The sequence below is a fragment of the Propithecus coquereli genome, unplaced genomic scaffold (genome assembly GCF_000956105.1).
Source record: "Propithecus coquereli isolate 6110/MARCELLA unplaced genomic scaffold, Pcoq_1.0 Scaffold435, whole genome shotgun sequence".
Classification (NCBI taxonomy): Eukaryota; Metazoa; Chordata; class Mammalia; order Primates; family Indriidae; genus Propithecus; species Propithecus coquereli.
In genome coordinates, this window is record NW_012150119.1 from 1,896,626 (window position 1) to 1,921,196 (window position 24,571).

The 24,571-nt window shown below is 42.7% G+C and overlaps 1 protein-coding gene across 1 annotated transcript in view; it reads left to right on the forward strand.

Annotated features, from left to right (window-relative positions):
- DNAH9 (dynein, axonemal, heavy chain 9) overlaps positions 1 to 24,571 on the forward strand; it is a 313,557-nt gene that overhangs the window by 143,271 nt on the left and 145,715 nt on the right. The window contains exons 37-42 of the mRNA XM_012653931.1: positions 3,412 to 3,585; positions 4,084 to 4,291; positions 14,686 to 14,851; positions 16,483 to 16,585; positions 17,159 to 17,398; positions 22,628 to 22,789. Of these exons, the coding sequence (XP_012509385.1) occupies positions 3,412 to 3,585; positions 4,084 to 4,291; positions 14,686 to 14,851; positions 16,483 to 16,585; positions 17,159 to 17,398; positions 22,628 to 22,789 (1,053 nt within the window). The remainder of the gene's footprint in view (positions 1 to 3,411; positions 3,586 to 4,083; positions 4,292 to 14,685; positions 14,852 to 16,482; positions 16,586 to 17,158; positions 17,399 to 22,627; positions 22,790 to 24,571) is intronic.

Below are 24,571 nucleotides of genomic sequence, written 5' to 3' on the forward strand. Positions count from 1 at the left end.
TGCAAATGGCAAGATTTCCTTCTCCTCTAAAGAAATGTGCTAAGAGGGGAGATTTTATGTTAAGTGTTCTTACCACAAAACAACAACAACAATAATAATAAAGGGCAGTGATGGGTTTGAACTTTGAAGGTGACAGGTTTTATGCATAGTTTGTGTGATGGTTTCACAAGTATATACTTATCTTCAAATTCATCAAGTTGTATACATTCAATATGCATAGCTTTTTGTGTATCAGTCATGCCACAATAAAGTGTTTTTTAAAAAACTGAAGGAAAGCAACATGAACATTAAAAAGAACATGGACTGTGGATTTGGATTGTAACTCTGGCACTGTTATCTCAGGGACCTTGGGCTAGTAACTTAACCTCTCTCTACCTTATTTCCTCCATGTGTGCAGAGGATGATGATGGTGGTCCCAGTTCCTAGGATTAAGTGAACACGTACTGTTCTAATTACTCAGCACGAATATGTGCAAAGCACTTAGAACAATCCGTATGTGCTTATTAGTAATATGCTCCTAGCATAAATATTCAGTTTGATAGCTAGAATCTGGTGCCTCTCTCACAACGGGGAGATCAGATTAAACTGCAGCTGTTGGAGAGCTACAATTTACTCTTTCTGGCCTGGGTTGATTGTGAGCGTCTTTCAAAGAAAAGTAAAAACTTTTGGCCTCCCAAGGCAAAGCCACATTCTAGGAATCCAAAACGGAAGTCAGCTGGGACAAAAAGAATTAGCAATTAGTTTCTTTTTTGTTTTCATGGGCCCTAGCTGTAACATCCATTCCACCTCCCATCACTCTGTAACGTGTTCTTTGATGGTCCATATTCAGAAAGCAGCTCTCACAGGCTCCCAGGAAGGATGCCTTTCTCTGTCCCCTCCCCAGAGCCAGATGCCCTGGGGGCAGAAGGGGAAATGTCCAAGGGCAGGGGTTTGCTTGGACCAGGAGTTTGACGGCTGAGAATTTTGTGCTGTCCGTTCTGCAGTCCTGGGAGCTTCTCCGCAGACTGCTGCTTCGACAGCTTTACATTTCCCCTTGAGGCAAGGGTGCAAACAGTTCAGCAGGATGGGTGAGTCCTGGCTGGAATGCACAGAGACCCCGAATGTGGAGGTTATTGCTTTGCATCAAATGCAGTCTGTGACCTTTCAGCTGGTGAAATGTCAGATGGCCACCGCTGGGCTCCTCTCCCATATTGGTGCGGAGCAGGCAGTAGGGTTTCAGGATGGAGATCCTTGGTCAATTTCTATTTCTGTATAGAAAAATTTAAATCCACTCAACTCTTTTTAAAAGCCCTGGAGAAAGCATCCCTCCAGGTATCCTGGGCTCTGGAGCACTTGGAGCTACAGGCGGCCGTGCTGGCACGCGGGGAGAGGAGAAGGGAGAAAGCTTTTAGCAGCAGGGAACGTCCGAGACCCCTACACAGCCCACTTTAGAACTAAACACCAAAAATAGTGCCGTAAATTGAAAAGTAGGAATTTGGCCAAAATATTCGCATCAGGAACACCAAGGGTGCTTACATTAAAAGAGCTGTCATTAAAGCAAAACAGAAATACAAAACAGAGGCTATACCCGAGTAGAAGTTCCATTTTTTTTTTTTTTAAATGGTCCTGGCTGTATACATTGCAGCCCTCACAGAAAATGATCTCTCAGAAGCACGAGGTAGCAAGAACACCAGATTGCGAGACTTAAAACCCGGGGTTAACTCCCAGCTCTGTCTTTTCATGTATAAAACAGAGATCATTTTAACAAGCCAGGGTAATTTAGAGCATTGTGAAGATCAAATGCAGTGAAATTGTGTCCCCAACTCCACTACAGTATGATGGTAAAGTCTTAGTGTCATCAGGTCGAAAGCAGAGGAGGAACAGGGAACTGTCAGAATCCGAAAGGAGATGTGAATTTCAGGAGGAGCCTGTTCGTTACGGTCCATGCTGAAGAGATGCCCACAGAGCTGAATCGGGAAAGGACCATTGGATTGGCCCAGGGGAGGTCATCTTGTCTCTACAGCATCCACGTATAGCGGGAAGTGAGGCCACGCCCCAGATGACAGAGGAGCATGACAATGTCGGCCCTGCCAACGGCTGGGTTGACAAAATTGACCAGGTAGCTCGAAGGTGGAATCGAGGGTGAGGAACAAAGAAGGTCCTCACTGCGTTCTTTCCAGATGTGGCCCTCATCTCAGAGTTTCTGGAGAAACCTATAATAATATCGTGTTTTCATAGAACGTAAAAGGTCTTCAAGAATTTCACCCATGAGTTAAAAAGCGGGGCCTTCCCTGAGGCTTCTGACTGGGGAGAACAATGCTGGGAAGCTGCAATGTTCTTTTGGTCTAATTCAAACTAGAATGAGAACAGCAAACGAATCTGTCCTTATCTTAGGACCTATGCCTGTTCTCATTTTAAAGTAAAAGATTTCAATCCTACTTACTTAATGAACAGCAAAATGAGAAGCGGCCTTTCTTCAGAGTTCAGATTTGTCGCCATGCGCCCAGCTCCTGGTCCTTCCAGGCTTTCAACTCCAACTTTGTCCTGCCTTCCATGAATGTTTCCTAAAATGCCCAATCTGGGCCTCTTTTATTTTTAGGATTTGTCTTATTCCCATGTGTCTGCTCTTCCAGAGGGTTGCTTATCAGCAACCCTCTGATAAGCAATAGGGTATACTGAGTGTGTGTGCTGACTTGGACACAGTAAGATATTAATAGTGTGAGTACACTGTGTGCACAGCCCTATCCTTAAAGGGCTCATAGTCCAATATCTTTGCATGTAAAATACATGCCTCTACCTATTCCTTTGTCAGAAAGACCAGCACAGCTTTGTCTTTCCTGCTGCTCCTCGATTGTAGAATTTTAGCTCTTGAAAGAGCTAAAATCAGAAATCTTTTCTAGGATGCTTGTCTTATAGATGAGGAAACTGAGGCACAGAGAGAAGGGATTTGCCTGTGGCCACATACCTGACTCCCCTGCTAAGACACTTCTCACTCAACCACACTGTGCCCCCCGCCCCGTGTCAGCAGTCGCCATTCTACTCCATCCATCCCAGACTGCCTCCCTGGAAGGGGCTCAGAGTCCCAGGCATCTGGGAAGATGGGGCGGTGGGTCTGTCTCCTCAGGAGTTCCTGGGCCACACTTGCCCATCCTGGGGCTGCACGTTCCCACTCTCCTCCATGTTCTCCTGCCCTCCCCACTCCTTCAATGGCAGTAAGATGTGCCGACGCTGGGATGGCTCAGCCACGTGGCCAAGCAAGGGCACCTGCACATGCTCCAGAGCGGCGCTGCACGGTGGGCCTTGCCAGGGCTGATCCTTGGGGCAGCTGGTCCGTCCAGCAGGCCAGCAAAGGAAGGGGCACTTTGTGCCCCTGCCCTGACCTCTGTCTGAGTTCTGGAGGACCTGATCCCCTGACCGACTTTGTTTCTGCAGCTTGTGGACTACCGGGCAGAGTTCAGCAAATGGTGGCTGACGGAGTTCAAGACAGTCAAGTTTCCTTCCCAGGGGACCGTCTTTGACTATTACATAGACCCAGAGACCAAGAAGTTCGAGCCTTGGTCCAAGCTCACCCCCCAGTTTGAATTTGATCCGGAGATACCCTTGCAGGTGAGTGGCCGAGTGACCAAGGAGGTGCAGGTGTCCTGAAGGATCTGCAGTGACTTTAGCAGTGACCCTGCATCGATGTCCAAGCATTTGGTCTTGCTAGGAACTGGTCACCACCAGCTACACACCTTTGCAGAGGAAACCACAGGTGTGATGAAGCCACAGGCTGCCGTAAGGGCTCAGACACTTAAATACCAGGCCCAACTGGCATCCTAGGGGCAGAGACGGGGAGATGGCTGGGACAGAAGATTTTCAGATTCATTAGAGACATCGGAGGGAAAGAGACGAGAGTTGGGGAGGCGGGTGGGAGGCTCCCTGCCCAGCTGTGGGGCGCCCCAAGAGTGAGTTGTTACGATGGTCCTACCATGGAGGTTAGGAAGACGCTCCTGACCTACACTTGTTCGGGGAGCTCTCCTCTTCTGAAATGCTCCAGAACATTTTGTGGTGCATCTGCTTCTTCCCCGAGCCCACCCCTGGCACACCCACGTGTTCCTGCTCCAGGCTTGTTTGGTGCACACGAGTGAGACCATCCGAGTGTGCTACTTCATGGAGCGGCTGCTGCAGCGGCGGCGGCCAGTCATGCTGGTGGGCACCGCAGGCACCGGCAAGTCCGTACTGGTGGGCGCTAAGCTGGCCAGCCTCGACCCCGAAGAATACCTGGTGAAAAACGTGCCGTTCAACTATTACACCACATCGGCAATGCTGCAGGGTAAGGGGGCCTGGGGCGGGGCTGGTGTCTGGGTGGCCCTGTCACCTAACACAGAGCTGGAGCTCTGCTGGTCAGATGTCTGCCTGGCTGGACTTCCCTCGCGCCCCAGCCTGCACCCATTAGCTCTGTTGCCACCCTTTCTCCCCGTATTCTTCCCTGGCATGTGAACTTCCTCGAGGACAAGGTGCTCAACACAGCAGCTCAGCACCTTGGCTTATACCAAAGAGAGATATAAGCCATGGGGAGATTTGCAGGGCCTTGCAGACCTTTGGCACTGGAAGTGTCACTAGAGATCATTTAATTCACCCCTAGTATCTTATAGATGGGGAAACTGAGGCTCAGGTAGAAGGATGCTATTGCCCAAGGCCACCACCAAGTAGCGAGACTGGCATGACACACCTGGTTGTCTGACTTCACACGGAGTGTGCTTTTCCCGGGGTGTGTACACACTGGGCTCGCGCGTAGAGACGGGCCCCCTGCAGGTGTTTCCCCTGCCAGAGTGGTTCACTCCTTAACTCACAGAGCAGGGCTTCCTTTTTTAGAAACACTCAACACATGAACTAGAAAGATCTTTCTTTTGAAGAAGCCTGCAAGCCCATCTCCCAATAAAAGGAGGGGAGAGGCGGGGCTGGGGAGAAATCCTGTTTTTACTTCCCAAACAGCGGCGGCCCCACCCACTCTCTGTTACTCTGCCCCGGCCTTCCCAGGGGACACTACGGGGCATCCCCTCACCTGCAATGCAAAATCCACTAGTAGTAAGGAATTCAGCATATGGATAAGTGATAAGTGAACCTGGTACTTTTCCTCTCTGCCCACATCACCCAGGCCTTAGGCCGGCAGACTTGCAAAACAGGCTTCATTTGCACCACCCCCGGCTCAGCCTCCGCCATTTCACCCAGGCCTTCTGTGTCCTGCCTGGTGTGAACCCCAGAGTCTAGCCCTCTAGTTTCCCCAATTCTCCTGGGAGAGACCAGCTCACTTTCCCACCTTCTTTCTGTAGTTTCAACAGCTATTCCGGGATTAGGGCCCAGCCAGCTCCAAATGTGGGTAGGGAGCTCAGTCCTCCACCTCCCAGAGCAGTTAAGTGCCTGAAGGTGTTAGCAGAGGTTAAGGCTGTCCCCGCCTCCCCTTCCTGGCAGAGAGACTTCTTCACCTTCTTTTTCATTCCAGCTTCTGGGCTTCATCCACTTCCATGCCAATCCCAATCCAGCTATTGACTGTGGTTCTGACACGAATGTTAACGAGTGAGACAAAGTGAAACAATGAAGACGTGTCAGAACTTTACTAGTTTGTTAAAGATGTAGGCATCTTTTTGAATACTGAAAAAATAGTTCTTCGATTTTTTGTGTCCTTCACAATGTAACAGCAACAGGCACGATATGCTTTTAAGTTTAATCTGCCTTATTAGCATTTTTCTCTATTATTTTCTTAGGTCTACAAAATAAATCAAGCTCCGGTTTGTAGCATTTGCCAATTGTTGTGGTGTAAATATTCCCACCGCAGACAGTTATAAGCTCCCAAGGCAATGTCAGTGGACATGGTGTCAGGAAGAGATGTACTGTAACTCACCATTATAAAGCACCCCCACTTTACGATACAATAGATGAAAATAATCTCAAAAGCGTAGATTACAGGTAAATGTAGTAAAATAATTAGGATGTGATGAGTTTTGAATATTTATTATTGTTTTTAATATAATTTACATAATTATCATTTTATCTGATTATCATGTTTAATTCTCTTGGTTTCAACAATCAGCTCCAGGAAACCACTGGCTTAGTCTTTGTGTCATGAAACCTCAACACCATCATGCCCTGCAATGACATAACCTTCCACCGAGGCCAGCCGTGCCATTCACACCTGGCAGTGGCCATAAGCAGACTTCACACGCCTGACTGGTTTATTCTTAACTCCCTGTAGTCTGCCTAATATAGTTACTCTTTCTTGTCCAAGGAAGATATGCATCTGTGCTTTTTTGCCATCCTTGAGTCCAACAACTGATCAGATTATCAGCTCTGCCCATTTACCCCAATTCTTACTACCACTACAACTGCGCTAATAATAGTCATAGTAACTGACATTTATCAAGCACTCACCAGGTGTATGTCAGTCATTAATTTCAGACTTCTATACACTTTTTTACTTATTTAATCTTGTCCAGCCCTGTGAATAAGTACTTTTATTACCTCCATTTTATAGATAAGAACCAAGGCACAGAGAAGTTAAATAAGCTACCCTAAGCCACACAGTAAGCAGTAGAGCCAGAGTTAGACCCCAGAAAGTCTCACTCCAGAGCCTGTGTTCTTACCCAGTAGGCTATCGTGCCTCCATGGTAAGAAAATACTTTGAAAACTATGATAAATATTCAAAACTATTGCTATTATCATTAGTATAATTCAAGTTTTCCAGGGGAGTGATTTTTCTAGAACTCTATTAAATGGTTTTATAATGTAAAAACAAATTTTAATAAGAGGGTAAAAATGTATAGCCAAGGAAGAGGAGATGAGTTTCTCACACTGTGCTGAGCTGTCATTTCTTCAGGACTTTCTCCTTCCCTCCTGTTAGAACACAGAGAATCACTTCTAAAAACCTCAAAGTGATGTCAAGAGCACTGGCTCTTACTGCAGCTGGACATTGACCAGAACGCAACACTTTCTGTCTCTTGTTAATCCCCTAGTGGCTTCTCCATAAGATTAGACCTCGAAGCCATGCCCCTTTCTCACCCTGGGGGATGCATGGAGCAGCTGTTCTATAACCTCCCCTACCCAGGGCCACCTAGGAACCGGGGAGTCCGCCAAAACCCAGAGCAGCCAGCACATATGTAAAAAGTCCACACAGTAAAGCTCAGACCCTTGACTCCAAAAAACTCTTGTGTTCTCTTACTTGGAACCTCCTTTGTCTTGCTTTAGTCACAGTCCAAACCATCTTGATCATTTGGCTTCTTAGCTTAAACCATTTTAAAAGCAACAAAACAGCAGAAGAAAGGGTGCCACCAACAACTAGAAAAGTGCCAGCCAGAAACGCCATATCAAGAGGGAAATAGAATACTAAAAAGCAGATGCATAAGAAGACAGCTGCTCTAGTGTCATTGAATGAGGAGGCAAACTGTTGCACCCCCTTCATTAACTCGTTACTCTTTTTTCAGCCCGGTGTGGCACAGTCTGCTTTAAAGGACAGGTAGCACACCCAGACAGATGTGCAAAATGTGTGTTTACAATGTGTCTGTAGCAGTAAAAGATGGGAAACAGCCTAATTGTGCATATGAGGAAATAATACTAAGCAGCATCAGAAAGAAAGAGGAAATTCTGTGCGTGCCAAGTTGGAACTATTTCCAAAGTTTTGTTGAGTAAGAAAAGCAAGATATAGAGCAGCGTATATAGTGTGCTCCATATTGTGTCTTGTTTTAAAAGAAATATATAAAAATTTAGTCACTTATATGATTTTTTAAAAAATGTGTAAAAATTTGCATAGATATAACTCACACACAGACACACACACACACACCCCTGTTCTTTGGTATATACTTAGAATCTCTCCAGAAGGACACACGAGAAACTGGTAACAGCAGTTGTCCCTGGCAAGGAGAACTGGGTGCTGAGAGTGGAACAGGGAATTACTTAAACTTTTTTTATAACCATGAAAAATATTGAGCATGCAGACAAGTACAGAAAATAATATGACAGATGCCTGTGTTCCACTACCCAGATTTGGCAGATGGGGCAGTGTTGTCATTTTGCTGCGGTCTGAGCACTGTAAGCACAGCTAATGCACCACCCCTTGTCCCCTCCTCCTTCCTGCCCCTTATTAACTGGGGTACTAAAGTTCATGCGCATTATTCCAGGTTTACACATTTATGCACCCATAAAACATACAATGTGGTAATGAGTATTAAATTTTTAAATATATGTCACACTGCCTTTCTTTGGCAACTTACTTTTTTAATCATTGTTTTAATAATGTAGATGTATTTCATTCATTTTCTCTGCTGCATAGAATTCCACTGTGTGAATAAATCGCAGCCCATTTATCCATTTTCCTACTGAAAGGTAGCATAAGTTATTTTTACATTTTTCCTTTTTTAAAAAAAATGCTACATTTATTTATAATTAACATGCAATAAACTTCACATATTTAAGGTGTACAATTTGGTACGTTTGGAAAAATTTACACACCCATGAACCCATCACAAAATTGAAATAATGAACGTACCCATCACCTCCGGAAGTTTCCCCATGTCCCTTTGTAATCCCTTCCTCCCTCCCCGCCCTGTTCCAGGCATCCATTGTTCTATTTTCTGTCCCTAGAGATTAGTTTGTATTTTCTAGAATTTTATAGAATCGGCCGGGCGCCGTGGCTCACGCCTGTAATCCTAGCTCTCTGGGAGGCCGAGGCGGGCGGATTGTTTGAGCTCAGGAGTTCGAAACCAGCCTGAGCAAGAGCGAGACCCCGTCTCTACTAAAAATAGAAAGAAATTAATTGGACAACTAAAAATATATAGAAAAAATTAGCCGGGCATGGTGGCACATGCCTGTAGTCCCAGCTCCTTGGGAGGCTAAGGCAGGAGGATCGCTTGAGCCCAGGAGTTTGAGGTTGCTGTGAGCTAGGATGACACCACGGCACTCTAGCCCGGGCAACACAGAGAGACTCTGTCTCAAAAAAAAAAAATAGAATTTTATAGAATGGAATCACACAATATGCACTCTTTTTTTGTCTGGCTTCTTTCACTCAGCACAATTTGGAGATTTATCCACGTTGTTGAGTGTATCAGTACTTCATTCCTTCCATTCTTGAATAGTAAGATAAAACACGTAAAACACTCAAAACGATTCCTAGTATACAATACGTGCTTGGTAAATGGAAGCTCTTGTTATAATAATATTAACAAAATCCTTCTCAAGTTTAAGAATCTATATTGTACAATAATTTCTAAGTCCCGAATGCCAAAACAAACAAAAAACCACAAACTCCTTTGGTTTGAAAAAAGAGCTTAATATAAACTATGCTGAAACAAAAATAATGTTTTTGGAAGAAATATTCCAGCTTTCAAATAGGCAATAACTCCCCCCACAGGTCAATTCCTGGAGGTCTCCAGGGGTCCATTTTGCAGCTCACTTATCCTGTTAGCCCATCGGATGCTATTTTTCTCAAAATCAGATGTTCCTTTATAGAGGAGGCAGCTGTTTGACAATACCTGCATCTCTCCTCTCTTTAATTACATTCATTCTGGAGTCTCCATTGAGTACTTTTCTAAACACAGGTTCGGAACTCCTTGAAATACAAATGAGGACTGTGCTGCCGGCACTCACGTAGCCCACCACGTGTAGACAGCACACACTTTCTCTAGTGTTTACAAGGTGCCAACCCTTGTGCTAAAGGCTTTACCCCCTTTAGTTCATTTAATCCTTCCTAGCCTATAAGACACTATTTCAGTAATGCTTTTGGCCATAAGTAATCTGACATTAGTGGCATAAACAGAGGTTTTTTTGTTTTGTTTTTTGTTTTTTCCCACGCAACATGAAATCTGAAGATAGACAGTTGCTAATGCTGGATGAGTGGCTCAATAATGTCAATGCTAAAATATTTGCTATTGTTCCCTCGAGGTGGCAGAATGGCTGCTACTCCAGCCATCACATCTGCATTCCAAATAAAGGGAAGAGTTAGTGCCCATGTCAGGAAATGACAGCTCTCTAGAAACTTCAAAGATTTATGCCTATGTTTTACTGTTGAGAACTATGTCCCATGGCCACCCCAGCAGAAAAACGACTGAAGAGAAAGAGGTTGGAAATGGTGTTCATCTGATGATAGCCCCACTTTTTACAAGATGGTCAAGGGAAGCTTAGAGATGCTAAGGACTTCCCTCAAGGTTACCCTATGAGTTGATAGCAAAGCTGCCTTATTTCATTAAGCTATAATGGCCTTCCACTTTGATAAGACAAAGTCATGCATCTTAATTTTCATAACAGAATGCCAACTTTACTTCCATTCATCTATTATCTAGAGCACATGGATATCTTTCCCTTTAATAGTAAATATAACAGGCCCTTTAATCAATCACTGAAAAACTCAGCGTTCAGTTGGCCAGAGTCCAACACATGCACTAACCACAGGTAAATAACACTGACCTCTCAAGTCGGAAGAGACAGATTTGTGTTCATTCTCCAATCCACCAGCCTCTCTGAACTCCACAAACCCACTGTGTTGCTTTCACTCCCTTTACTGAGTTACAACTTAGTGGTTCACTTTGGGTTCTGTTAAGGGTTAAAAGATAATTTTAAGTTATTTTTATATCTTCAAAATCTCAGACCATTTTGTAGCCTGATATATCTTTTGTAAGTATCCATAATAAATACCTCTTAGAATTCAAAAATGGTTTCATATAAAAAGCAAGGTGGATTTGTACCAGTAATCTGGGATCACATGGCCATTATAATTAAACACAGATTTAGTTCTGAGCTTTCAAGCAAGCAGTTCATAAAGGAAAATGTGAAATAAATTTTTATTTGATTATAGTAACTATGTCATCCCAGATTACTGGCCCAATTAAGTTTCTTCCTATTCTATATTGTTTTGCAAGCCCTATTTAGCCTTTATTTTAATTGGGCTATTTTAGGTTTCTTCAAATACCTAAGTCTCTTCTTATTTTTGTGAAAATACAAATACTTTTTTTAAAATAAAAGAATTCACAAAAACCCGCAGACAGGACAGTTTAGAAACAGTAAAGGAGGAGCAAAGAACTTGGCTAAGGCCTTGCTGGGCTTCGGTGCAAAGGGAGAGAGACAAAATCACACTCATTACAAGCCTGAATTCTCTTCCCATCCAACTGGGATTTGAATTATTAGCTCAACAAATATTTGAGTGTTTAATTACACTAATTATATAGGAGCTCAGATGCCTGAAACTTTGTGTAAAATGAATCTCTGTAACCTGTTTATTATAAAGCTTAAGGTTGGACAGGACCCTAACAGATCTAATCAAATGCTCAGCCTCAGAGGAGCATTGTGCTTACATTGTCACAGACAGACAGCTCTCTTCCACTTAACGTCTTCCAAAAAAGGGATGACACAGATCAAAGTTGAGTCATCAAAGATTTATCATCTTTTTGCTTGGAATTATGGAAGGTTCAAAATACAGTATAATGAAATTGAAAACACGTATTTCAGACAATAGAGACAATTCCGTAAGTTTTGGTACATCCAAATTATGCAACACAATGCAGCAATTAAAAAAATGTTTTAGAAGGATATTTATTATGATATAAAGAGGTTATGATACGTTAAATAAAAAATATATACAAGCAGTATATTCATTATCATTCTGGTTTTGTACAGGGAGAAAAGCTAACAAAACAAGTAGACTAGAACAAAATATACCAAAATATTGAAAGTAGTGCTTACTGCCGGGTGATAGAATTATGGGCGATTTTCACCTTCATTATTATGATTTTCTATGCTTTTGGATCTTTCTAAAATGAATATGTATTATGCAAAGAATGTTATTTTTTGAAAGAATGAATGCAAAGCCATTACAAGATAACTAAAGAGTCTTAACACATGAAAATTAGATAATATGAAAGGAAAATAGCTCAAACAGGTACACAAATCATGTCACGCAAAGTAAGACATGATTAATTATTAATGATCTCTATCAAAAATATGATGCAGGCAATGAGTTGACTAAACTGAGAATTTCTCAAGGGCAGAAGCCATTTCATTATGACACTTAAGAAGTAGTTTGCAGTAGCGGTTATGTGAGGTTCCATAGCCAGGGAGACCTGGGTTCAAATCCTGCCTTTGCCACTTAGTAGCTGTATAACCTTGGGTAAAATTTTTTAATTTCTCTAAGCCTCAGTGTTCTCATCTGTTAAAAGGTTTTTAAGAGGTAATGATGACATATCATAGAGATATGTGAGAGGTCGATGATACAATGCATGTCAAATGCTCACTACAGAGCTGGGCAATGCCCCACGGATAAATGGATGAACTGCTCTGAAGTCCAGGGGCTGCTCTGAGTTCTGAATCACCAGGACTCGCACAGTCGGGGACAGCCTGGAGAGGGGCAGGGTGTGAGGGGCTCCCCTGCCAGCTGGGATGGAGCAGCATTGGAATTACTACCTAAAGACCTGGACTCTAATTCTAGCAAGGTGTTCCATCTGCCTTCGCCTCTGTGTTATCAGCTGCAAAATGAGGCTGATAAGACTTTCTTTGCCTGTCTCATGGGATTTGTTATAATAAGAAAATTCATTCATTCATTTCTTACTTTAATAAATGATTTTTGAGCACCCTACCATGTGCTAAATAATGTCCTAGGTCCTGGGGTTGAGACAACAAAGAAAACAGAGAAAAATCCCTGTCCTCTTAGAGTTTAGAGTCCACTGGGGCAGGGCGGGTGGGATAACAAACAAGGGAAATACATGAAAGATAGAGAATATTAGGTGGTGATGAGTGCTGTGAAGAGAAAGGAAGCCAGGACGGAGGATGAAGGGTGGGGATTTAATTTTAGGAGTGTACCAGAGAAGGCCTTACTGGAAAAACGATGTCTGGGTGAATAAATGCCTGATGGAGAAATTCAGTATGAATGTAAAATGAACTCGGGGCCGGGTGTAGGCTTGGGTCTAGACTCGTTGATGACAATCGGATCTCAGAAACCAGGGGAGAGAGAGGGTCACATTTCTTTACATGTCCATTTGTTCAGCGTCCTCAACATCAACACTTTTCCCCGAAACTCAAACCCACTTCCCCTCCCCCAGTTCTGCCTGGAAACAGAAAAACTCATTGTCACCCCTTCCTAGATGTGACATACAGCAGAGCTTGGCCAAGAAGGGAGAAAAAAACTGTGTCTGTCTTTCCTGGCGAGCCTTCCTTCCTCTGGAGAACTTACCCGTTTGAGATCCTCCAGTGCACTCCAAGGCCACTTCTTGCTAACTGACATGGTTTTCTCCTCAGCGATCCTTTAAAAGCATAAAGAGCTTAATCAACCCAAATTACAGGGTCTGCTTAATTCCAGGGGTTGAATTATGACTTGAATATCATTGCCTTGGGAGGAGGAGAAACAAGTCTTCTGAAGAAGAGAATTTCCTATTAGAAGGGCTGTTCTCAAAAGCATGTCCTTGCAGCCCATTAATTATATTTCATTTTGACAGATCTCGTATATAGTTGTTGTATCTTTCGGGGGGAAGAAGGTGTTGGGTGATTAATTGGTTGATAGTGTATGTTAATTGGATGCTAATTAAATTTAAATTTAATTCATATCTGAAACACTTAATTTAACTCAGAACCAGAAAATTAGAATATTCAAGCTTCTTGAAGGAACTTGTCTTTCTATCTGTCACCTCCATATATCTGTTGACACTTTCTGCTTGTTTACAAACTTGCTTTTCAAGAGAAGAAATCAGATGGTTCTTAGAGCTTCCAGCTGTAATAGGGAGTGTTGGTTCTTGCAATCCATAAATATTTAATTGCTCTACTGAAAAAAAAATACATATGTCTCCACCCTATTACTTAAGTTTGTTCTAAACAAGCCCTGTCATGCTGGGGAACTATGCTGTTTGATTCCTTCCCTTTGGCTTGATAATTGAAGAATCGAATCAACTCCAGAAGGGAGTCTCCGTGCTTAGTCTCCAGAAAGGCACTTGGATGCTCCAGTAGGGGCTAGAAAACCTGAAGGCAGGAGAGGGAGCCGTTCAGGACATTGGAAGCATCTGGGAAATTCTCTGAGGCTATTTTTCCTACTCCCCATCAAGGAAGACCCTACAAGATGAACTCTCTGGGAACATTGCTGGCAAAATATCCAGTGATTCCTCTTGTATAGCCTCCAAGTGAAAGGGGCCTCTGCCCAGCCCTGGGATGGGAGCCTCAGCCTTTATGTACCTTTGCTGCCTTAGATAGAGAGGGCAGATCCACCCAGGATCCAGTTACTTGCAGATTTCCATGGGGTGGAGGACTCTTCGCTTTCTAGTCTATAAACAAAATTGGGACCACCATGTAACACAAGGAGCTTAGGCTTTTAGGTTTAACTGCTCTGGTTTGTAATCTTCCTTAGTAAAGTTCTTAGTTCTTCTGAGCCTCAGTTCCCTCATCTGTAAAATAGGTAATACTAATCTCTCAGCAATGTTACAGGATTCAATGAGATAATTAATGTTTGTAAAACCCAGCATGGTGCACATAGTGAGAATACTCAGTGCCTAGCATGTACTGTCACCATTATTGCCTAGTAATTTCAACGTTACTTTCTGGTCCTATAACCTGAATCTGGTAATAGCTGTTGTTGTCGTTGTTGCTGTTGTTTGCACACACACACACACACACACACACACACACCCAGGCAGGCAGCACCTTGACATCTGTGCTGTCTTAGTACTGCCCTCCGAGGTCCTCACTACTTGGATCTCCCCTCAGCTGTCCTGGAGAAGCCTCTAGAAAAGAAGGCGGGAAGAAATTATGGCCCTCCAGGCAACAAGAAGCTCGTCTATTTCATCGATGACATGAACATGCCTGAGGTGGATGCCTACGGGACAGTGCAGCCCCACACCGTCATCAGGCAGCACCTGGACTACGGCCACTGGTGAGGGGACTGGGCTGGGGCAAAGCCTGAGGCAGGGCTGACAGCCGAGCCCACCCTGCTGGAATTGCAAACCCCAGCTTAGCTCTGGTGCCAGATGAGAATCCCCGTGGTGACCACGCCCCCATGCTATTTTCTGTGTCCTGCAGTGCTTTCAGGTGGGGGCATTAATATCCACGTGAAAAGTTTGGCCAGAGAAGGTACTGAGCTCCCATCTTAGGAAAAAAAGCCCACTTTTTTCTTGAAGACTCATCTCAAAAGTCACCTCTCCAGAAGCCTCCTCTAAGCCCCAAAGCAGAATTAACACTCCCCGCTCCGCCCCACCACACTGCAAGGTGTTTCAATACTAACACCTACCCCCTGTAGAGTACACAGGTGTCTGCACACCTTTGCAGCCTTGGCGTCTTCGGAGCAACTGACAGGGTCTGGTAGTGTCTCTTGCAACAGCAAGGCTTCTAATGGCAGATGGTCTGAACTTGCCAGGAAAAACAAAAGTAAGTCATTGATTCGAGATGCCAGCTCACCTTCCTACCTCGCACGGAATCTGCCGCGGAGAAAGAGTGAGAAGATAGAATTCAGAGAGAGGGATTATTGGTTAACTTGCCTTGCCTTTCATTTCCTTCCTGAAGTCTCTATTGGATGCCTGACACATGCAACCATCCATAATCTCCACACCGGCATTTGAGGAGTGGAACTTCCCGGGCAAAGTCAGAGTCAAGCTAACTAGTTTTACTTTAGATTCGTGGTCACAAACCTTAACTGGGAAGTAGAAACTTCCTGGAAACTCTTGCCATATTGCCTTAGTCCGTCCACATGTCCACTCTCAGAAATGGCTATTTCTTACCATCTACTCTCTCCTCAAACTTCCCACCCCACCTCCGCCGACGGCTTTGCGTCAGAGCACAGATGCCACCTCCATCCCTGCTTCCGCACTTATGTAACTTGCTTCCCCCACACAGGTCCCTTTCTGTGTCCTCCTGTTACATCTCACCTATGGCTCAATCCCCACCAGCATCCTGGTTCTGCTCTCTCCCTCTCCTGACATCCTCACTTCTTTGGTTGGTCTCCCCATCTCCTCGTTGGCTCTTTCACGTCATTTAAACTTGCATGAGTTTCTTCTACTGTGTTAAAGACAATCATTTTCCAGTTCCTGTTCTGTCTCACTCCCCCTAGAGAACCAAATCTCTCTATTCCGTCCCCACTCCCTCATCTCCTACTCATTTCTCAATCCACCATGATTTGATTTCTATTCCCCTTATTCCTCCTAAACTACTAACTGCATCATTATTGCAAAATCCAAGGGACTCTTTGGGGTCACTACCTTTCTTATTCTCTCTGCAGCCCCTGATGTGGGCGACCACCCTTTCCTTTTGCAAATACTGGCTTCCTTTGCCTCCTGGGGTGCCCTGATGTTTCTCTTACCTTTTAGTCCATCCTTGTGGTCTCTTCCTGTGCTATTTCCATAGATAGTGGGCCCCTCGGAATTTGTCCTAGGCTCTTGTCTCCTCTCAATCTCTACCAGTGGACCTAGACTTTGTTTTTTATTACCCAAACACTTGAGCATTAGGGCTCATCCTACATCACTTTGACAAAGCACTCACACACCTTTCACCCGTGGTTTCCGGCTATTCCAGGTATGATCGGAACAAGCTGTCCCTGAAGGAGATCATGAATGTACAGTATGTTTCCTGTATGAACCCCACTGCAGGCAGCTTCACCATCAACCCACGGCTCCAGGTATGGGAGGAACCATGGTACTTGGGTCCCAATACTACCTAACCAGAGCTGATGGCTCTGATTGTAAGTAACAACTGGCCTTCCCCCACTACAGCCTCTCAGAATGGTAGATCTGATAGAATGCCCACCTGCATTTCTAGGGGAATTAGAAACTCCTAGACCCAGAGTCGCAAAGCTTTTATAGGTGGAAAAGGTCATAGAGTTCATCTGAATCAATTCCCTCATTCTTCAGATAAAGAAAATTCATAGAGACAAAATGACCTTCCCAAGTTCGTATGGACACAAAAATCAAATTCAGATTTGGACTCAGATTCTCTGAGCCCAAGTCCAGCTCTCTCCCTGTTCCTCAATGCTGCTGTCTTTGACCAAAGGTCCAAAGCCCATTATTCCCCCAGTCATTTTAGGTTCAACCTAAATTTGGGTGCGGCATGAGGAATGTGACCAAAATACAGCCCTGAAGGCCCTATAAGGACTCTTCATTATTTTATGCATATCCAGAAGAGGTGATTTCTGCTCTGGGATCAAGGGTGTGTAGCTCATGCCTCCTCCACGTGCCTCTGTCTCCCTGTGCAGCGTCACTTCTGCGTGTTCGTCCTCTCCTTCCCGGGAGCAGATGCTCTGTCCTCCATCTACAGCACCATCCTGACTCACCATCTGAAGCTTGGAAACTTCCCAGCATCCCTGCAGAAATCCATCCCCTCGCTCATCAGTCTGGCTCTTGCCTTCCACCAGAAAATCACTACCACCTTCCTACCCACAGCAATCAAATTCCACTATATCTTCAACCTCAGAGATTTTGCCAACATTTTCCAGGTGAGTTCCTCTGCTGCGAGACACCCTAGAAGGTTGAGTCATGATCCAGATGCTCCCATTTTTAATAACATAAATAGTTAATGCGAAACTCTTAGGCAAAGGCAGAGGCACAGTGCATATGGAATCATGAACATAAACAGACTGGCCACAGAGTGCCGTGGGCTCCATGAGGAAGGGCCTCAACAAAATAGAGTTTCATTTGAAAATTAAATTATTTCTCAGTAAGCAGGATGCATTTCTGAGTTGATTCCTTTTGGCTGAAGAAGGCTCTGCATCTTGGACATAATGTTCTGTAATGATTCCAGTATGCCTGGGAAGGAAAATGTCCCAAAAGAAAGAAAGAGAAAACTATTTTAGATCCCCAGGAGGTACACCTGTTGTTCTTGGGATGAAAAAGGATATCCCCCAAACCACGCAAGATACCTCTGCTTCCTCGAGAAGCCACATTGTCTATTCCTAAGACGCCCTCTGCCAGCCCCTGGGATGGCCTCAGTCCTAAAAATTCCAGGTTCATTTCTAGGCCAAATCCATTTCAGATCCTTCCAATGGTTTATTGGAATAGTAAGAGCCTATCTCTGCCCATTGCTTGATCCATCACTATCAAAACCTCCAGAGGGCACTGGGTGTGGTGGCTCACGCCTGTAATCCTAGCACTTTGGGAGGCCTAGGTGGGAGAATTGCTTAAGGTCAGGAGTTCAAGACAAGCCTGAGCAACATAGCAAGACTCTGTCTCTACCAAAAATAGAAAAATTAACTGGGCATGGTGACACGTGCCTGTATTCCCAGTTATTATACTTGGGAGTCCGAGGTATTATTATACCTCGATCACTTGAGCCCAGGAGTTAGAGGTTGCTATGATCATGCCACTGCCCTCATGCCCAGGCAACGAAGTGAGACCCTGCCTCAAAAAAAAAAAACCTCCAAAGGGCAATCAAGGAAACCCAGGTGCTTTCTTCCTCGTGGTCAGGTAGAGTGTCCTCACATAGCAGAGTCCAAACTCTCCCGTCCTGGACAAGAATCTGCAGAAACTCCTTTTCAGAGAGACCCCTCAGAGAGATAGCACTGAGTTATTATTTAGAGAAGGATGCCTGTTACACCAAGCTGAGGCCACACCCCTAAGTAAAAGTGAAGTGACCAGGAAGTGACATCACCTTCCAGGTGGAGCACGTGTAGTTGGACTTAGTTGCCCAGGGCACTGCCTGTGCAGATAGGACTCCAGGGAGCAAACATCTAGACCCTGAGGACATTGGCTCAGCTATTTCCAGCTGGAACTCTTGGCTTTAGAGAACAGAAACCTACTAAACCCTGGTTCAGAGGCCCAAGAGCTATGCACCAGGAAGGCTTCCCCTGAAGGTGGAGGCACTGAGCCCCACAGCATGACAAAACCTAAGAACACATCTAGGCTGGTCTTAAATCTCACTACAACTTTATGAACTTGGGCTGTTACTATCTGCATTTTCCAAATGGTCAAAAGGAGTTAAAGTGGTTTGATCAAATTTGCACTGCTCATAAGTGGCAGAAGTAAAGGGAGAAGAGTCGGTGAAGTTCCTTTTACCAGAAGCAACCCAGCCTTAGCCCCTGCCTTGGACAGTGTCCTTGTCACATATACAACCTGAAATTTAACACTCGTAACAACGCTTTCTGATGGACATTTTGTTACATTCCTAAATTTAGAGCGAAAGGCTTTTAATAATTTGTCATTAAATAAGATGCTTACTACAGGTTTTTGTGGGTGCCTTTTGCCTGATTAAGGAAATTTCTTTCTGTCTATGGTTTACTAAGAGTTTTAATCATGAATATGTGTTGAAACGTAACAAATGATTTTTCTACTGCTGCTGAAATAATTATATCATTTTTTCTTCTTTATTCTGGTAACGTGATACATTACACTGATTATTTTTAAATGTTAGATCAACCTTGCATACCGGGAGTCAACTCAGCTTGGTGGTTGCATGTTGTGCTTTTTATATTTTCTTGTGTTCAATTTGCTAATTTTTTCTATATAATTTTTACATTCATGAGATTGTCTTATAATTTTCCTTTCTCTAGTATTCTAAGATTATAAAGTCCTCATAAAATATTAATACTTTGGAAAGTTGGCCAGGCATGGTGGCTCATGCCTGTAATCCAAGGCTTTTGGAAGGCCAAAAGCCTTGAGGCCAGTAGTTCAGGACTAGCCTGGGCAACATAGCAAGACTCCATCTCTACAAAAAATTTAACAATTAGCCTACAGCTACTGGAGAGGCTGAGGCTAGATGATCGCTTGAGCCCAGGAGTTTGATGCTGCAACTGCACCCTAGCCCGGGAGACATAGTGAGACCCTCCCTCCAAAAAAGAAAAAAACTTTGGGAATTGTTCCCTCTTTTTCTATTTTCTAGAAGATTTTGTAAAACATTGTATTATGTCTTCCTTTAAATGTTGGAAGAATTTACTGGTGAAACTATCTTTCTTTTATTAATGCCCAGCATAATTTCACTGTTGTCAGAAAACATACTCTATATGATTGTATTTCTTTGAAATTTGTTGAGATTTGCTCTATGGACCAAGATACGATGTTGAGTGTAGTTTTATCAATATTTCAATGAGAACAAACTTATAAATCATTTTGTTTAAAATTTCTTTCCATATTGGGTTTTTTATCTGCTTATTCTGTTGGTTTCTGGGAAAGATACAGTAAAATCTCCTACTGTGATTATGGACACGTCTATTTCTCCTTTAATTTCTGTCACGTTCACTTTCTAGATTTTGAAGCTATGTTATTAAGTGCATACAAATTTAGATTTGTTATATTTCCCTAGTGGACCAACCTTTCTCTTATTTATCAAATGTACGTCTTCATCTTTAAAAATGGCCCTTGCTTTAAAGTTGACTTTGCATGACGGTAGCATGACCGCTCCATGTTCTCCTAGTCAGTGTCTTCCTGATATATCACTTTCATTTTCTGAGGCTCAGCTTTTCCATACTCTTATATTTAAAGTATACTGTATCTCTTATAAGCAGCATATAGTTGGGTTTTTAAAATCCAGCCTGACAATCATTGTCTTTTAATTACAATGTTTAGTTCATTCATGTTATTTTATATAATAATATATTTGGGATTAAATCTACTCATATGATTAGTTTTCAGTGTATCTTACCTATTCTGTTTCCTTCCCTCTTCTTGTATTCCATCAAACTAATTGTATGTTTTTATCACTTTATTTTATTTTGTTTTAGCATATTATACATATTTTTACTATTCATGTATGGTTACCAGATGTATCATTTTATATTTTGCCTTTTATAAATTAGTACATTTATTAATTGCCATAAAATGCAAGGATCTGGGAACAATTTGCCTCTCTTCAAGTTTTGTACTGTTATTTATTTTGATTCTATGTATATTGAAAATCCACATGCACTGATATTTTTGTATTAGTACATCAGCATTTATTTAAATTTACCTATATATTCCCATTTCCATTGCTCTTTTCTGTTTTTCACCTACCTAGAATCATTTTCATTCTGCCTGAAGAACTCCTTTTAGCATTTACTTTAGTTCATATCTGCTAGACAAGTATCTCTCAGTTTTTATTTGACTAAAAATATATTTATTTCTTAAGGATTTTGAGGGGAGGTTTGGAATTCTTGATCGGCAGCTATTTTCTTTCAGCACTTTGAAGGTGTCTTCTGCTGTTTAAATTGAGAAACTATCCGCAACTCTTAGAACTTACGCGGTACAAGCAATACAACGATAAAAATAAACTAGAACCAAAATAAACTCTGTAGACTTCCCTGCCTTTGAGACGCTTGCCATGACCTGGAAGAAACAAACCAGCACAAAAAAATAATAATTTGAGAAACTAATAATTCTTCTATAATAGAGATTTATATACAAAGGGCTACAGGAGGCCTTGCTGGAGGGGAGAGCTGTCTTAGAAGACTTCAACAAGAGCTATCAGTTGAACTAGATCTTGAACTATGGGCATAGCAAGCAAAGCAAAAGGCATGAGGGCACGGAAAGGGTGCAGGATCAGAAAATAATTTGAATTTTGTGAAACTAGAGTCTAGATTTTACGGGAGTTAGTGGTAAGAGCAATCGTGAGGAAGAAGAATGTCGTCACGTTGTGACCAGACCTTTATGCCATGCTGACGAATCTGAGCATTATGCAGTGAGGAATGAAGAACCGTTCAAGGACCTCTTTTCCTGTAGGACAAGAAGGAAAACCAGGCGAGCAAACACAGACGTAGATGAGTTTGAAGTTGTCGGACTTGCCCAGGTTTTTGCGCTCTAATATTGGTGGTCTCCAAATTTCAGTAGAAAAGGAGGCCAGGACATTGGCTAATAGTGACAGAAAAATTTGAAACAGTTGGTAAATATTTGGGACCACCCCTGGGGTGCACAGGAAGGGGGAGCCAACTGGAGATGCATAAATGGGTTGCTGACCTGTCAAGGTTCATGCCAGCCCTTTGTCGTAGTCCTGATTGTACATAGACCTAAATCAGTTTCCAAACAGCACTTGTGACATTGAAATATAGCCACCTCTCTCATCACTGTGGCAACTTGAAATGTAGTGGTTAAAATGCCAGGCACTAAGGTTGGGAAGACCTGGTTTCAAAGTGTTGTGGTTTCGAAGTAAGGCAACTTACTGTTTGACATTGGGCATGTTTTCTGTCTTTCTGAATCCCAATCTCCACATTATACAAAGAGGATCTAGTGAAAATGGTTTCATAGGATCACTATGAGGATTAAATGAGCTTTGTCTGACAAAGCATCTAGTCACATAATTGGCTTCAATAAATTACAGCTGTTGCAGTTGTTTTTTTATGACAAACATAAAAGGATAATTTCAATGTATTGAGTATGTGAGATGCGCAATACTAGTTTGATGGGCATATTAATTTGATTTATTTGGACAACTTCAGAAAGTCAATTTTGTTATTCCTGTTTGAAAAATGAGCACACCGTGGTTCAGAGATGTCACACTCCTTGCCCAAAGTCACATAGTTGCTGTGCGGCCGTGACAGTATTTGAGGTCAGGTCTGTCTGCCTCCAGTACCTGGGTCTTTCTCCACAAGCTCCCTCTCAACTTTCTAAGTGCTCCCTTCACTAGAATGATGTACTCTGTAGTGAGACGATCCCCCAGCATCCACCCAGGATGGGCAACATGCTCCAGAAAGTTCTCCTAGCTGTTGTACTTCCTAATTGTTTTATATATATATATATATTTTTGTCTGTTCTCCTTGAAGGGTATTCTCTTCTGCTCAGTGGAATGTGTGAAATCGACACAAGACCTAGTAAAACTGTATCTGCATGAATCAAATCGAGTTTATCGGGATAAGATGGTAGAAGAAAAGGACCTTGAGCTGTTTGATAAAATCCAGACTGAAGTACTCAAGAAAACTTTTAATGTGAGTATTTCCCTGTGGATTTCTTTAGTATTTGAAGAGTAATGATAATTATGCGGATGATCACCCAAATGATAAAATCTAGCTCATTAATAGGGAAGAAACAGAGATTAGGTAAAGAAGGAAATGCTGTCATTATTTTACCCAGGTTAAAAAAAAAAAAAATATTGGAGCAAGAATAGACACAAATTAATCATAGAGTCTCAGCACTGAAAAGGTCCGCAGAGGTCATCTGACCCAAGTCCCCACATGACACTGAGTCCCCTCGGCATTTCCCAGATGGGTTGTCCCAGATGACGTCCCGGCATCCTTGGGAATTCACAATCTCATCTTCTCCAAGGTGGTCGTTTTGGAACTGCTAGTGACTGGAAATTTGGAACATTTAGAATAATTTTAAAGACTGGAAATGTATTCTAACAATGATTTAAAAGTTATTTTCCTGTCCACTGATGTTAGGTCTACATGACAAACTTTCAAATATTTTAATACCATTTGTCTTATTCTTCCCAAGTCTTCTCTTCTCCTGGCCAAATAACCTCTATCCTTTTAGCCGTTTCTGACATGAGTTGGTTTTCAACCAGAAATCTGACCTTGTCTTGACTGCTCTGCACGTCAGCAATCCCCGCTGAAACTGGTGCCTGACTCCATCACAACCCAGCTGGGGTCTGACCAAAAGCAAGGTCATCATTCCTTTCTTTTTACAGACTGTAGTTTTCTCACTGCGTTTCCCAAAATGTGTCCTGCCGAACAGTTAGATACTCCTTGGAAAGAAGGTGTCTGTGGGGAAATGAGAAAGTACTTCATATTCTATCCTTCTCTTGGAATTCATTTAGGACATTAAAGCCCTGAAATCTTGAATAACTCTAACTGAAATATCATTTCACAAACGTATTGGACCCTAAAATTCTTTCCCCTCATAAAACCTATTAATAATTCAGAGAATGAATGGCCCATGGAATATGCCTCAGGAAGCACTGATACATTAACACGGCCTGAGATTACTTAGTGTCAAAATTGTGCCACAGCCAACACTGAGCCCCCTATTAACCAAAGCCCCATATTTCTAATACATACTGCTTGTCTGTCTTCTCTTTTTTTTTTTTTTTTTATAAGAGTAGAGTTATCAAATTTATTTAACGTGTATATGTGGTAACTTCCAGAAAATGAGAATTCTCTGTCTTTTATTGTTCTTTTGGTGTCGTACATAAGAAATCACTGCCTAATATAAGATCATGAAGAATTACTTTTTATTTTCTTCTAAAAGTTTTATAGTTTTAGCTCTTGCATTTAGGTCTGTGATCCATTTTGAGTTAATTTTTGTTTATGGTGTGAGGTAGAGGTCCAGATTCATTCTTTTGCATGTGGATATCCAGTTGTCCCAGCACTATTTGTTGAAAAGACTGTTCTTTTCCTGTTGAATTCTCTCTGCCCCTTTGTCAAAAATCAGTTGACCATAGATGTTTGGGTTTATTTCTGAACTCTCAATTCTGTTCCATTGATATGTATGTCTGCCCTTAAGCCATTACCACACTGCCTTGATTACTGCAGCTTTGTATTAAGTTTTGAAATCAGGAAGTGAGTCCTTCAACTTGTTCTTTTTTAAGATTGTTTTGGCTATTCTGGGTCCCTTGAGTTTCCATATGAATTTTGGGACCAGCTTGGCAGTGTCTACAAAAAAAGACAGCTGGGATTTTGGTAGGGATTGCATTGAATCTGTTGACCAATTTGGGGAGTATAGCCATATTAACATGAAGTCTTTTGATCCAAGAAGGTGGAATGTATTTC